Genomic DNA, 12,618 nt, shown 5'->3' with positions numbered 1-12,618 from the left:
CATGTTTCCCATTATTCCCAAATATTTTTTTGCACTTTTATACTTGGATCTGTATTTCTGAGCGTACCATTTATATGCATATAATTCTGTGATTTAAAGCAGGTTTCATTACCTTAAAATTGTGCAGCCTGTACAGGCCACCCACTGAGCAGCTTTATTAATTGTGCAGGATCACTTATGGCATGCCGCTTTGACAGGTCTTTCTACTTTAATTTTAATTTCAAACATCTATTATACGGCCACAGACCCCTTCCCCCCTGACACTGGCCAGGAGTACCATCATCCTTGTAGAAAACACTCACATCACAATGAGATAAACTTATCACTCCAGATAATGTTGTATTGATTTGCAGTGACCCTTACCACTAAGGAGAACCACGTCAGCAAACTACCTCCCTTTAGCCTAGACTGAAGGGTCAGCTTTTCCTGTTATTCATCAGGTAGTGGTCTGCTATGACGGGTTGCATACACTATAGTTATTTAATGTACCTTTCATAAAGTAGGCAGCTCAGATGCTCTGCTGATGAGGTTTGAAAAGTTGAGATCTCATTGTGTCCAGATTTGAACATTGGAGGGGGCGCACTGGAGCAGAAATCAGATTGGGTGATGCCATCTGTGATGCCACTTTGCTGAAAAAGTGTCAGATTTTTAATGGAAATCCTCACTCTCATACTTTCTTTAACATGGACAAAATAATTTGAGTGAGAAATTATGTGAGCACAGGCTTTATTAACCAGTCCTGCAGGTTGAGTGCAGAACAAGATCCTCCAAATAAACAAACAACAAAAATTATGCTTATTCAAAATTCATCTCACGATCAGGTCGAGTTCAGACACAAAAACACCAAATCACCCTCAATAATTCCTCTCCTCTAGTCCATTCAAACCACCTTTTTCACCTATTAAAAAAAATAAAAAAAATCCAACTTTCCCATTAATTCTGATGAAAAAGTAAAATATGAAAGGTTGAAGGACACAGGTCATCTCACAAGTTGTACAAAGGAGTGCACGCGTAGATATTTCCGATTAATGCTGGAGTGTCACATTGAGTCGTTTCGCTTTCATCGAGAGACGCTGTGGAATTTGATGCTTCGAAATGCAACGATGACGATGCAAATTTGACAGCTTAGAAAAAGATTTATCGCTTCACCCAAACTTTAAAGAAGCAACAAAAGCACCCGAGAGCTGCAGAGATCTTTTCCAGGCTCTCACACAATTAAATGCTCGAGTGAAGCGTGAGTAGCAAGCATACACCCCCCCCCCAAAAAAAGCACCCCTACAAAAGTCGTACAAAATATTCTTTAGAGATAATGTTTGGTATCTTGCTGCTGGACGCTGTAGCAGCAGCTCTACACAGTAGGCTGCAACATCTCCTGCAGATGACACATGGTGTCCCTCAAAGTGCGAGCGAGTCTCTCTGCGTTAGTGTCCTCGCAGCAGTTAAAGGCCGTGATGGAGAAGTGGATGTGGTCTGCCTGAGGGTTGTAACAGACGGCGTAGCCGTCAGGAACGAGAGGACCGAAACACATCACGCTGTCCGTGTTGTTTGCAGGCATCTGAAGAGACAAGACAGGAGGGAGATCAATAATGGAACTGGGCCTTAAAGCTGGGCACACGTCATTAAAAACACACAAATCCTCAAATCTGAGTCTCAAAGTTCACTCTTCATCACGAGAACACTAAGGCTCACCAGACAGCTGATCTAGAGCTTCCAGTTATATCACATGATCTGTACAGATGCCAAGAGCTCAATTCTGCTGTTCTCATTTCATATCTACAGTGTTTTTAATTGCTCATAAAACATCAAATACGAGCACCTACATTTCAATGCGAGCTGGGCCGTGTTAACTTTGTTGACCAATAACATTCATCACAGTTATCATCAACTACCTCCTTTATGACTAAAATTAAATGAAAATTTGCCGTCACAATTTATGCTCCAACTGGTCAAAATCCACATAACCGGTGATCATAGCTGCTAACTGGAAACTTGTCATTATCTCAACAGCCAGTTGGGTATTTTTTCCTGAATCACACTCATGACACAACACAACTTTGTCAAAGATAAGGAGAAACAAAACAACTACATCGTTGAGTTCAACCAAGCAGCACAGATCCCCTTTAAAACTGTGCGAATCTGGAACATTCAGCTATACTGTGCAAATGCTTTGATATATACTGTCATTTGAAAACTAAGGCATGCCAGAAAAAACCCCACAAACAATCAGGAGCTGACCCCGGGGCAAAAAAAAAAAAAAAAAAAAACCCTACAAAAATTCCACACATCTGACTGTCAACACCTAAAATGAGGAAGAGAAACAGATTCATTTTGAGGAAACTCAAAGCATCCATGTATGCGTGTGCTGCAAGAAATTCACAGGAACTTCACAGGAGATTATCTGGTAGAAAATTCCCTCTCATATAGCCACTATCATTTGACAAAAAAAACAAAAAACAAAACACAACAACAACAACAACAACAACAACAACAAAATTCCCATTTCCTACTGAGCAACAGTGTAAATAACACCTCGAACAAAGACACACACACACCTGTCCTGTCCGGAGTTTAAAGTGTGTTGCTAGCCCGTAAGCCGTGTCCATGAAGATTTTGGGAATGCTCATGCCCTCCTCGATGGCCTGCAGCTTGAGCCCCAGCAGGTGGCGGTCAATGCCGTGTCCATTAAGTGCCTGAACAAAAGAGAAATGAAACTCTTGTTTGAGTGTTTTTGAATCAGTTAATCAGCAGCTTTGAGATAAATGTTTTAACATTTATTTAACACTTACCGCTTCAGTCAGAGCCGAGTAGGCATCAACAGCTTCTCTGAACAGCTCCTGCTTTGCTTCCCGCTGCAAACCCCAAAAAATAAACACATTCTGAATCCAAGCTACAAAAATCCTCCAACAGTTCTGTTCCCATTCAGCGGGAGAACTTTCTCACAGGGTTTGTGTTTCTCACCGATACGGATGGATTATCAAAGGCCAGAATGTACTGGAGCCCCTGTTTGGTGGGTGAGCGGATGTACTCGGTCCTTCCTCCTCTAAACATCCTCTGAGTGGCGATATCGCAGGCAGAACAGACTTCACTGTGAACTCTGCAGACAAAATTAAAGCCAATATCAGGGACAATGCTGCTAACAGGCAGAGGTGTTCATCTCAAGTAAGTGCTGCACTTTAAATTAAGCAGAAAACAAAACTTAATGATTCTCACTCTTGTAGACAGTTAGCACATTCAGAATTTACAGAGAACTCACGTGTTACAACCAAGGCATGCAGAAGAGCATCTCTGAACACACAACATGCATTCAGAAGCAGGCAGACTACAGCAGCAGAAGACCAAACCAGGTGCAGGTGCCACTGCTGTCAGCTAAGAGACAGAAACTGAGGCCCCAGTTCACAGGGGCTCACCAAAACTGAACAATAAGATGGGAAAAGTGTTTCCTGGTCTGATGAGTCTAATTTTCTGATGCAACATTTGGGTAGTAGGGTCTTAAACAACATGAAGGGATGGATCCATCCAGTAACAGCAAACTATACCTAATAAAGTGGCCGATCAGTGTAAATCAGTCACTCCAATTACTCCAACAGAACTCATCCGATCAAGTCCAGGTATCAAACAAGGCGTTAGATTACCAGGTGGACTGGTGTGAGTGAAGAGGAATCTATTTTATGATCAGTCGGTTCACAAAGCAGCTAAATGGGTCAGTTCTGGACATTACCAGTTATTTAATAAAGTAACTTTCCCTCTCTAATGCAACGGGGTTGAAGTTAAAAACTACAAATGCCATCTGATCCAGTCTGAGACTAACCACAGCACAGCAGGAAATTCTAACAGCAGATTAAAACCAAACAAACAAACAAACAAACAACACACAAAAAAAGAAAAAAGAAAAGAAAAGCAGATTGCTGGCACTGACCTGTAGTAGGCGAGCTGCAGGGCGACCTGGATAAAGGAGTTTGGGCTCATCTGGTGCTGCTTTGGAAGATTCTTGCCAAACTTCTTGAAGTTGAACACATTAACGTCGAGGTCGTTGATCAGGCTGCAACAAATTCAGGACAAACATTTGCATTTGTGCTGATTTTATGTTTAAAGTCAAGGTTCAATTAGCAGCTTTAAATAAGCTTTCAGACAGCAGTGTAGAGAGGAGGTGGGAAATCACTAGATTATGTGACAGAAAGAAAACAAAGTTTATTTCTACCTACTTTGACTCACTATTTTAAACATTTCCATATAATATTTTTAAGTCCCGTTGAACTCCACACTGCACGTAAGAAAAAGCTTTATTCCTCAATCATATTTTGGCATCTGAATGATTTGAGAGAGCTCTGAAATTGCACAGGACCATATAAAAAGCTTGGCGTCTGACCAGGACAGCAGTGGATTATGAAGAATGACTTTACAGTTATCCACAGAGGCATTATTTCCATCAAGGTTACATAAACACAGCAAAGATAAATCTGTTTACACTCCTGCGGCCTTCTTTTAGAGTTCTCTCCACCTCTGTCAGATTTCAGAGCAAACACAAACATGCAGCTGATGGTGTGCGGAGAGGTCAGCGCGCTGCAGAGCTCAGCTCAGAGTTTAAGTAAAAAAAAAATTTAAAAAAAAAAGTTGGGAGCTTACATGTCGAGGTTCTGCTTGGCGTGCTCGATGTCCCTCTTGATTTCTCGGTCTATGTGAAAGTAAAGTTTCTTGGGCATTGGTAGCGGGAGCAGCGGCGCCCTCTTTGTGTCCGGTTTCTCACTGCAGACAAGAAAAAAAACGTAAACACTCAGAGCAGACACCCCATCATTCTCCACCTCAGCTCAATTTTTCTTGACTAATTCAGCACATCTGCAGTTTCATTCCAACATCTCACCAATACTCGATCACATGATCCAGCAGCGTCGCTACAGGCGGACCCTCGGCCGTGGCTTGCTCATACAGAAGACCCCACGAGCCGTCCTCGCCGACCACAAACTGTTCAAACACAGACACGAGTCAGCACTCTGCGTCAGCTGCTCTAAACAAGCCATCTCTCGCCATTCACGTGCGCATTCCCACCTGAAGCGTTTTGTCAAACCAGCGGTTTCCGCTGTTGGAGAACGTCCCGCCGCCATGAAGGACCTGCGCGGCCTTGCGGCTCGCATACCTGTCAATTAAAGTGGTTGCACAAGCGATTCTTCAAGAGCTCACACGCAGAAAACCACAGAGAGAGTGCACAACATTTAAATGGAGCAATAGCTCAAATACGGGTAGTGATAATTGTGCAGTGTTTCCAAACCTCCATAAGAAACAATAATATCTGCACAGACAGCATTACTCAACTGATTTAACAAACACAGAAATACTCGGTGTGTGTGTGTGTGTACACATACTTTTCATCTGATATCCTCATGACTGGAGAATCCAGGCACAAGGAGAAAAGTCCCGTCTCTATCATCCGCACCGATTCCTGGTTCAGTTTATCTGATACACACAGAGACCGTGTCGTTTAAACCCGATCAACTCGTCTCCCACATGTAGCCGTTTTTTTTATGATGCCCAAAAATTTTTAACCTCTCCACTTGTTCCTGCTTATTGATTGCTTCTCCTTATTTTCTGTTAAGTATTGTTTGTTGGTGCTGCTATCACTAGGATTATTTCCCCATTTGTTTATTGTTTTTATTTTATACTATAGAACACGTTTTCATACTTGTTCTCATACATAATGGTATGTTTATATTTGTATGCACCAAAACAATCTACAACTTCAGTGAAAGCAACGACTAATTGTATCACAGACGTAAAGAAGTCATTGTGGAGGACCTGCTGTTTGTGCGTGGCAGCCAATGAGAAGAAAGCTGCTTTAAGGTTCTCAGATGAGAGGTGAAACGTCTTCAAGCAACTTAAAGAAGTCCAGACGCTTTTCTTTGCAAGCTCCTTTGACTCCTCTTTCTACAGTTCCATCTGGTTTCCGAGTTTGACACAACAATCTCACATTTTTCTGTTTTTGCATTTATCGAGTATTAAAAGGAGTTAAAATAAAAAGAGTCAAACTATTCGACATCATCACTCCTCCTGTCCTTTGCCAGCTCGTACGGTTATTAACATTTCTCCTCTATCAGCTCCTGCACTGTCCGTACACACTCTGGCTCTTCTGTCCCAAACTACTGTTTTATAACTTAATGACTTACTTGAAAATAAATTTCTTTACCTTTGAGGGGCTGCACCCACAGTATTAAATAAATGAGGATAATTTTGAGCTGTGAATCATGCAAAACTACTTCAGCAGACTCCAAGTATGAAAATAACAAGATGGAAACATAATGAGTCCAACTTTCGGTCATTTTAAGTGTCTGAGAGTTTCGGTCATCACCAAGGTTTCAGTTTTTCCAACCAAGATTGATTATTGGGTTTCTGCTGATGCAGGCATAAAACATTTAACACTTAAAACTGCTTTGAGACATGTAATCAATCCATCATTAAACTGGTGTTACGTCTAAAAACATGAAGAGTTCTGATCACTGAGCTGCTCCAAGTACACAGCACCCTCTCCTGTCTCCTATGTGTAGTTAGGTTTCTACAAAGCAGATGATAAAACCACTGAGTTGGAGGGTCTCATTATCTAAAATCTATAATGAGGTAAAAATTAATAAAACGCCTCCTTTGGCCACCACCTTCAAGCTGCTCTAAAGGAACCTCAGATATTGTGACGTCATTTCAAGCACATCAGAAACATGGATGCGAGGGCGTATCCTATGCTACTCTAACACCAGCAAAGCTTCACCAACATCAGGGGATGTTAATCCTACAGTCAGAGCTTGGCATGAAGACATTTCTCACATTTGTATTTTCTTAAACTGAGCCATTAACAGATCGGTTTTGTTTGCCCTCTTAAAATAACCGAAAACAGCAGCAGCTTACAGTGAGATAGCAGTCAAGTAGTAAGCACCGGCTTGCGTGTGTGGTCATGTGATCTACCTCTCAGCAGGCGGTTGTAAGCCTCTCCCCATGTGTGGCGGTGCTCGCTGGTCAGGATGCCCATCGGCTCCTTGTCCGTCTTCCAAGACTGAGACCTGATCCTGAGCAGCTGCCCGTGGATCTGACTCTCAGTCATCCGCGAGCCATCGCTGTTATAAACCTCCAGCTGGAAGAACTGGGAGTAAGAGGAAAACCATGTCAGTAAGATCAAAGTTTTTAAAAGCAATACAAAACTAAAAGCGGGGGCATCTTTCGATTACTAAGCTGCACTAAGTGCTTTTTACAGTCACAAAAAAACCCTTCAAATCCACAGAAACACCAACATTTACAGTTATCAAAAAAACCAAACAAGTTCAGAGCTGAGACGATAAAATCTGAATTTCTGTTAAGCAGTTTAAGTTCTTTGAGGGTTTTCCTGTTCTGCCTTTTACAAAAACAAAAAGAATTGTCACCTGAAAAATATCCTCAAAAGTCCATCAGAAAACCGAGGCTCAGTGGATGAAAGCACTTTGTTTTGATGAGTACATTTCTAAATAAATAAATAAATTCTCACTGCATCATTTTAATCTCTAAGAAAGCACTTTTGGGTTCTGGTTACTTGTTGTTGGGATTATTAATCTCCATATGAATGAAGTTACACCTCACAGCTGGTTTAGTTTACTCTTTTCTGCAGGCAGCAGTCTCTGAACACCACTGTCATCAGCGTCACGCCTGACTAGTGGCAGAGCTACTTCCTGCCGGGACTCTCATGTATCCAAGCTGTAGCCTTGCAACATCTCTGACCCCTGACCCGATTGTTCTTGGCTGAGGTGCTGAGACGGGGCGCTCCAGTCTGTACTGCGCCCCGCCCAGCAGCTGTTTCAGCAGACGATGCCCAGCCCCACACGTGCAGAGCAGCACAGGACTCTCTGGGTCCTGTATTTATATCCAGAGACTTTCTTGGCCAGTGTTTAGTCACACTGTGTCTCCAACTGAACATTTCTAGGATACTCTGGGTCGACGTGTTCATCAGAGGGCGCCACAACAACACAGCACAGCTGCACTCGTCCATGAAAGGAGAACAATTCCTCGACAGATCAGAGTCCATGCAAATACTGCTGACTGCATCAGATTCAGTCATACCTCAGATTAAATGGTGTGCATATACATATAGATTTGAACTTGAGCTACAAAATGCATTTAAAAACACAAACTAGCATTTGTCTTACTAGTATACAATAACTCCGCTTACTGTCATCAGTCCAGAGTGAGAGCTGATGTTGTACTTGTGGCTAATAAACCCTGTAGAAACAGACTAAATAAAAAACAAACTATTTCTATCACTTCTCTGCTGCAGCTCCGCCAAACTTGACGCACTGCAAATGAGTCACGGCCTACATCAATTAAAGTCACTTTGGCAGCAGAATGCCTTTTCAGTAAATCTGTTAACCTTTGAAAAAAAACTGAGCCACAACAGGAAGCGCCAGAGGTGAACATCCAGGATATTTTGTTAGTTTTGGACGCTGCGTCTTCTGAAAGATGAACAACTTACTAACCTACAATAAAAAGTACAGTAGATGTGAGTATGCAGTAGTCCTTAGTCATTATGAAACACTGTGTAGATTTAGTACATCTCATTTCATGCTTTTTTTTCTTTCCAGAATCAAACATGTTTTCATGGTTTAAGAATTCCTGTGATCAAAAGTAACAGATGTCTGAAATGCTAAGAAGCATGCTTTTAAACACTTCTCTTCCTTTCTCTAATTACCCAACTGAACTCAATGTTAAATCAGACATCTGCTGACTGGTTCTCCACTTATGTGCAGATACTTTACAAACTAAATAAGCTTCTCTTTTAATCAAGATGTAGATGAAATATCCACATACAGCCAGCAATCACTAGATAAAACAACGATCTCGTGGGATAATGTGCTGCCAGAGTACTCAATGTTCAGAAGAAAGCTTCCTGTACGATCACGTGACTTCTGTTTGCAAAACTTGGTGTATCAACAATCAACTTGGAGTTTAAGAAACACCAAAAGCAGCTTCAGATGTGATTGCACAAGACTCGGCTTGACTGGCAACACAAGAAAAGAACAAAGGAGACTATCTAAATCCATCTTCTGCCACCTGTCAGGCACGACTCACCTGGTAGTTCCTGACGACAGTGATGTGCGTCGGCGAGCGGCGGGAGCGGCCGTAGTGAGCAATGTAGTCGTGTTTGGGGCCGGGGATCCTGCAGGAGGAGAAGAGGAGCGGGTAGAGCTCCTTGCACAGGGGCTTCCTTCGCATGAACTCGACCGGCAGCTGCCCGCTGACAGACAAAGAGAAACACGTCAGTCATTATTGTTTCCCCCCCCCCCCATCCTCTGCTTTCCTCAGTCACCCTCTCTGGTTGTTTCCCCTAGTAAGATGAAACCCTTAATCCACCCCTTCTGCTCAGCCATGTTTTGAACAATGAGCGCATACTTATAGCTGCCGCCTCTTCAAGACAGTCACTTAATGACTGCCTGCACCTACAAAGACATGGGTTACCCTCTTCTTGACTGCACCCTGCACTAGTTAAATACACCAAGGGACAATGAATAACATCTCTGTGCGGGATCGCTGATCATCTCACAACTGTGCAAAGAATAAAGACACCCATCAGTTTTAGACCTGCTCATTGCACAGGACCTCACCTGAAGACGCTGCACCTACTGTAGCTCTGTCAGCAGGCAAAAATGCAGACTGTGAAAGTCTACAGACTTCTAACATGTCTCATTAGGACACTGGAGAATCTGATGGCTTATAACTGACTATTTAATTAAAGTAATGTATAACAGACATTGTTAGTGTCCACTCTTTCAGCGGGAGCCACAGTGGTGTTTAACAATCAGAGCAATTCAATTAAAAACAAACAAACAAAAAGCCAATTTTGTATAAGGTGACAAAGTACAAGTAGGTCCTGTTTTAGGATTATATATGAATGCTTATAGAGCAAGAAAAAAGGTAAAATACTTTTAGAAAAGAAAAAAATCTAGATTTTTTTTTTTTTTACTGATGTTCATCGGGGGAAATGCAAAGACGTTAAATAATATTAAAACATCTCAGACCCTCCTGCTCTTCCAAACAGAGATCCAAGGGAGAATCGATTGGTCAGCGGACAGTGATTTCTACCCGTTCATCTCCAAACTGTAACCTCTCTACAGCACAAGTTACCATGCTGATGCACCCTGTTAAGTGGACTACCTTCATAATACAGAAAACCAGGCTTAACCCTAAGGTTATTCGGAAAAACCCAAATTCTGCTTCCCGGTTCAGGCCGGGTCATTCTGATCTCGACTTCTTCCTAAATCAGCCAGTTAAAAACGTTCCTCTTCCAGCTAGTTTAAATCTTATCTCCCTGTTAGAGTTTAAACTATTGCTGCTGAAGTCCACAGACTATGATAAAGGCGTCCCTCACTGATCAACACAAGGCCCCCTGATTGTTACTCAGCACTGTAACACCAATTTTAATCTTACAGGATGCATGACAACAAAATAAAGTGCAATGTGATAAAAGAGTTCAGATCAGAAATGCACAGCAGCAGAAACGTTCTATACTCAATAGTTCAGAGTTTGTGCAGTGGGAATAGAGCAGAGAGTAGCTATGAAAATGAGAGCGAAAGACAAGGAAGAGGAAAAAACTTTTTGGAGTTTAAAAATTCAGAGCTATGCTGAATGCGCCGACACTGAAACACCTTTTTCATGCTTCATTCGGGGAGACAGAGACTCCAGCAGACGTTGCAGCACTGAGCTGCAGATTCTGTTACAATATGTGCAGGCGAGTACATTTAGACGCAGATTAACTTCATGCACCAGAGAAAACACAAGGCGATGCCAGCCGAGTCAAAGGTCACGGCACAAAAATAGAAGCGAATAAAACCAACTGCAGCACCGCAGCTTAAACGCTGTCAGAGGATTACTGCAAAGTCTGACACCAGTACAGAGCCTGTGATTCCCCCGGGTAATAACCAGCTCCATAAGCTCTAAAGGGAATAACTGTATTTTACTATAGTAACCCCCCAACCCCCCCACCACCACCACACAGCAGAGAGACTGGGCACCAGTAAATATGACTTGTATAGCAGCTTGTACTTGATCTGCACTATAAAGTGTGACATATTTTCGTTTTTATTCCACTGATTTAATCTGGCATCTGTGTATAGCTTACAGGCTAAACACAGAATACGTGAACACAGAGTGGGAGAGTGAACCAAAAGAAAAGGTGTTTGATTGAACCTCTGTGTAAACGTCACTGCCATTTTACAGACTTTGGTTCATGGGTTTCAACCAAATGAAAGCTCCTCTTTTACAAGAACGAAAGTTTTAAGTTCTCACTTTCATTTTCTTTCAAACATTAACAAAAAGCCTGAAACAGCTTTGTTTTTAACAAAACATTAGTTAAATTACTATCAATGAAAGAAATGAGTTGAGAGTCATATTTATAGAAATATTTTTACGTGATTGTTACGTATTCAACTTCAACTGCGACAAAAACAATTGAGCTACACACACATCTGCCACTTTACTAGTTAAGCCTGTTCAACTGCTTGTTAACGGAAGTATCTAATCAGCCAATCACATGACAGAAATTCAACGCATTTAGGTATGAGGACACGGTGAAGACGATTTGGTGAAGTTCAAACTGAGCATCAGAGTGAGAAAGAAAAGTGATTTAAATGACTTTCAACGTGGCTGGCCTGAGCATTTCAGAAACTGCTGAACTGCTGGGATTTTCCCAGACAAACATTTCTAAGGTTTCCCAAGAAAGAAAATATCCAGTGAACAGCAGATCTCTGGGAGAAAATGCCTTGTGAAGGCAGAGGTCAAAGAAGAATGGCCAGATTGCTTTAACCTGATAGTGACTCAAGACAACCACTCATTATAACCAAGGTATGCAGAAGAGCATACCTTGTGAGAACTTGAGGCAACAGAAGATCACACATGGCATGCTACTACATCAATATGGTCAGAAATCTCAGAGAAATGTTTCCAGCTCCTTGTTCAATCTGTGCTGTGAAGCATTAATGCAGCTAGCAAGCTGTACTTAATAAAGCGGCCAGTGAATGCTCGCTGAAAACTTTTGACTTTCTATTTTCATTGGAGACAATGCTGTTACTTTTTGTACTAGTGTCCTCATCATTTTTAGCCTTTAGAGCAGAAACGGGAAGTCCTGCAATGTCCATACTGACCACTGATCTGCTCCAAATATGTTCCATAAATTAAGACTCACGTGTTTATTTTGGCCTTAAAGTCCAGAACGGCTGCAATCAGTCTGGACGCAAACCTGCAGGGAAACAGACACGAAGCGGTTCTATAAACACAAATCATATTCAGCTAAACAAAGCAGCACGATGAAACCTCAGATTATTAATGGCATGATTCATGTTTTTTTTTTCCCCCTTTTCAGGCGATGAGATCTAAAGAATTTAATGAAACGGACCCCCTTTTCAGTCTCACAGATGCAGCCTATTCGGTTTATGAGTCTGTCTTTTGAAAGAAGTCAACAGAGGCAGTAACGACTTTGGCACACAGAGGAGCAGGACATCATGTTGCAAGCTTTAAATGATAAAAATAAAAACAGCAGGTGTGAGTATCAGGATCATAAGTGCATGATGACACAGCAACACTTAACTAAACCCTTTTGCTTCTGTGTCCTTTAACACTTCTGTT

At 41.9% G+C, this 12,618-nt stretch overlaps 1 protein-coding gene across 1 annotated transcript; it reads right to left on the bottom strand.

Annotated features, from left to right (window-relative positions):
- Window positions 1–709: 709 nt before the first annotated feature.
- Window positions 710–12,590, bottom strand: LOC102208240 (carnitine O-acetyltransferase-like). The gene is made up of 12 exons (XM_013907857.1): window positions 12,179–12,590; window positions 9,070–9,235; window positions 6,943–7,117; window positions 5,358–5,448; window positions 5,044–5,131; window positions 4,859–4,959; window positions 4,624–4,743; window positions 3,917–4,039; window positions 2,959–3,094; window positions 2,787–2,849; window positions 2,553–2,690; window positions 710–1,555 (listed from the first exon to the last, which is right to left on the bottom strand). The coding sequence occupies exons 1-12, from the start codon at window positions 12,274–12,276 to the stop codon at window positions 1,349–1,351; spliced, it is 1,506 nt and encodes a 501-aa protein (XP_013763311.1). The 5' UTR covers window positions 12,277–12,590; the 3' UTR covers window positions 710–1,348.
- Window positions 12,591–12,618: the final 28 nt, after the last annotated feature.

The sequence above is a fragment of the Pundamilia nyererei genome, unplaced genomic scaffold (genome assembly GCF_000239375.1).
Source record: "Pundamilia nyererei isolate P.nyererei 1_Seehausen unplaced genomic scaffold, PunNye1.0 scaffold00561, whole genome shotgun sequence".
Taxonomy (NCBI): domain Eukaryota; kingdom Metazoa; phylum Chordata; class Actinopteri; order Cichliformes; family Cichlidae; genus Pundamilia; species Pundamilia nyererei.
Note: the sequence above shows the minus strand (reverse complement) of the source record. Positions and strands in the feature narration are given on the sequence as shown.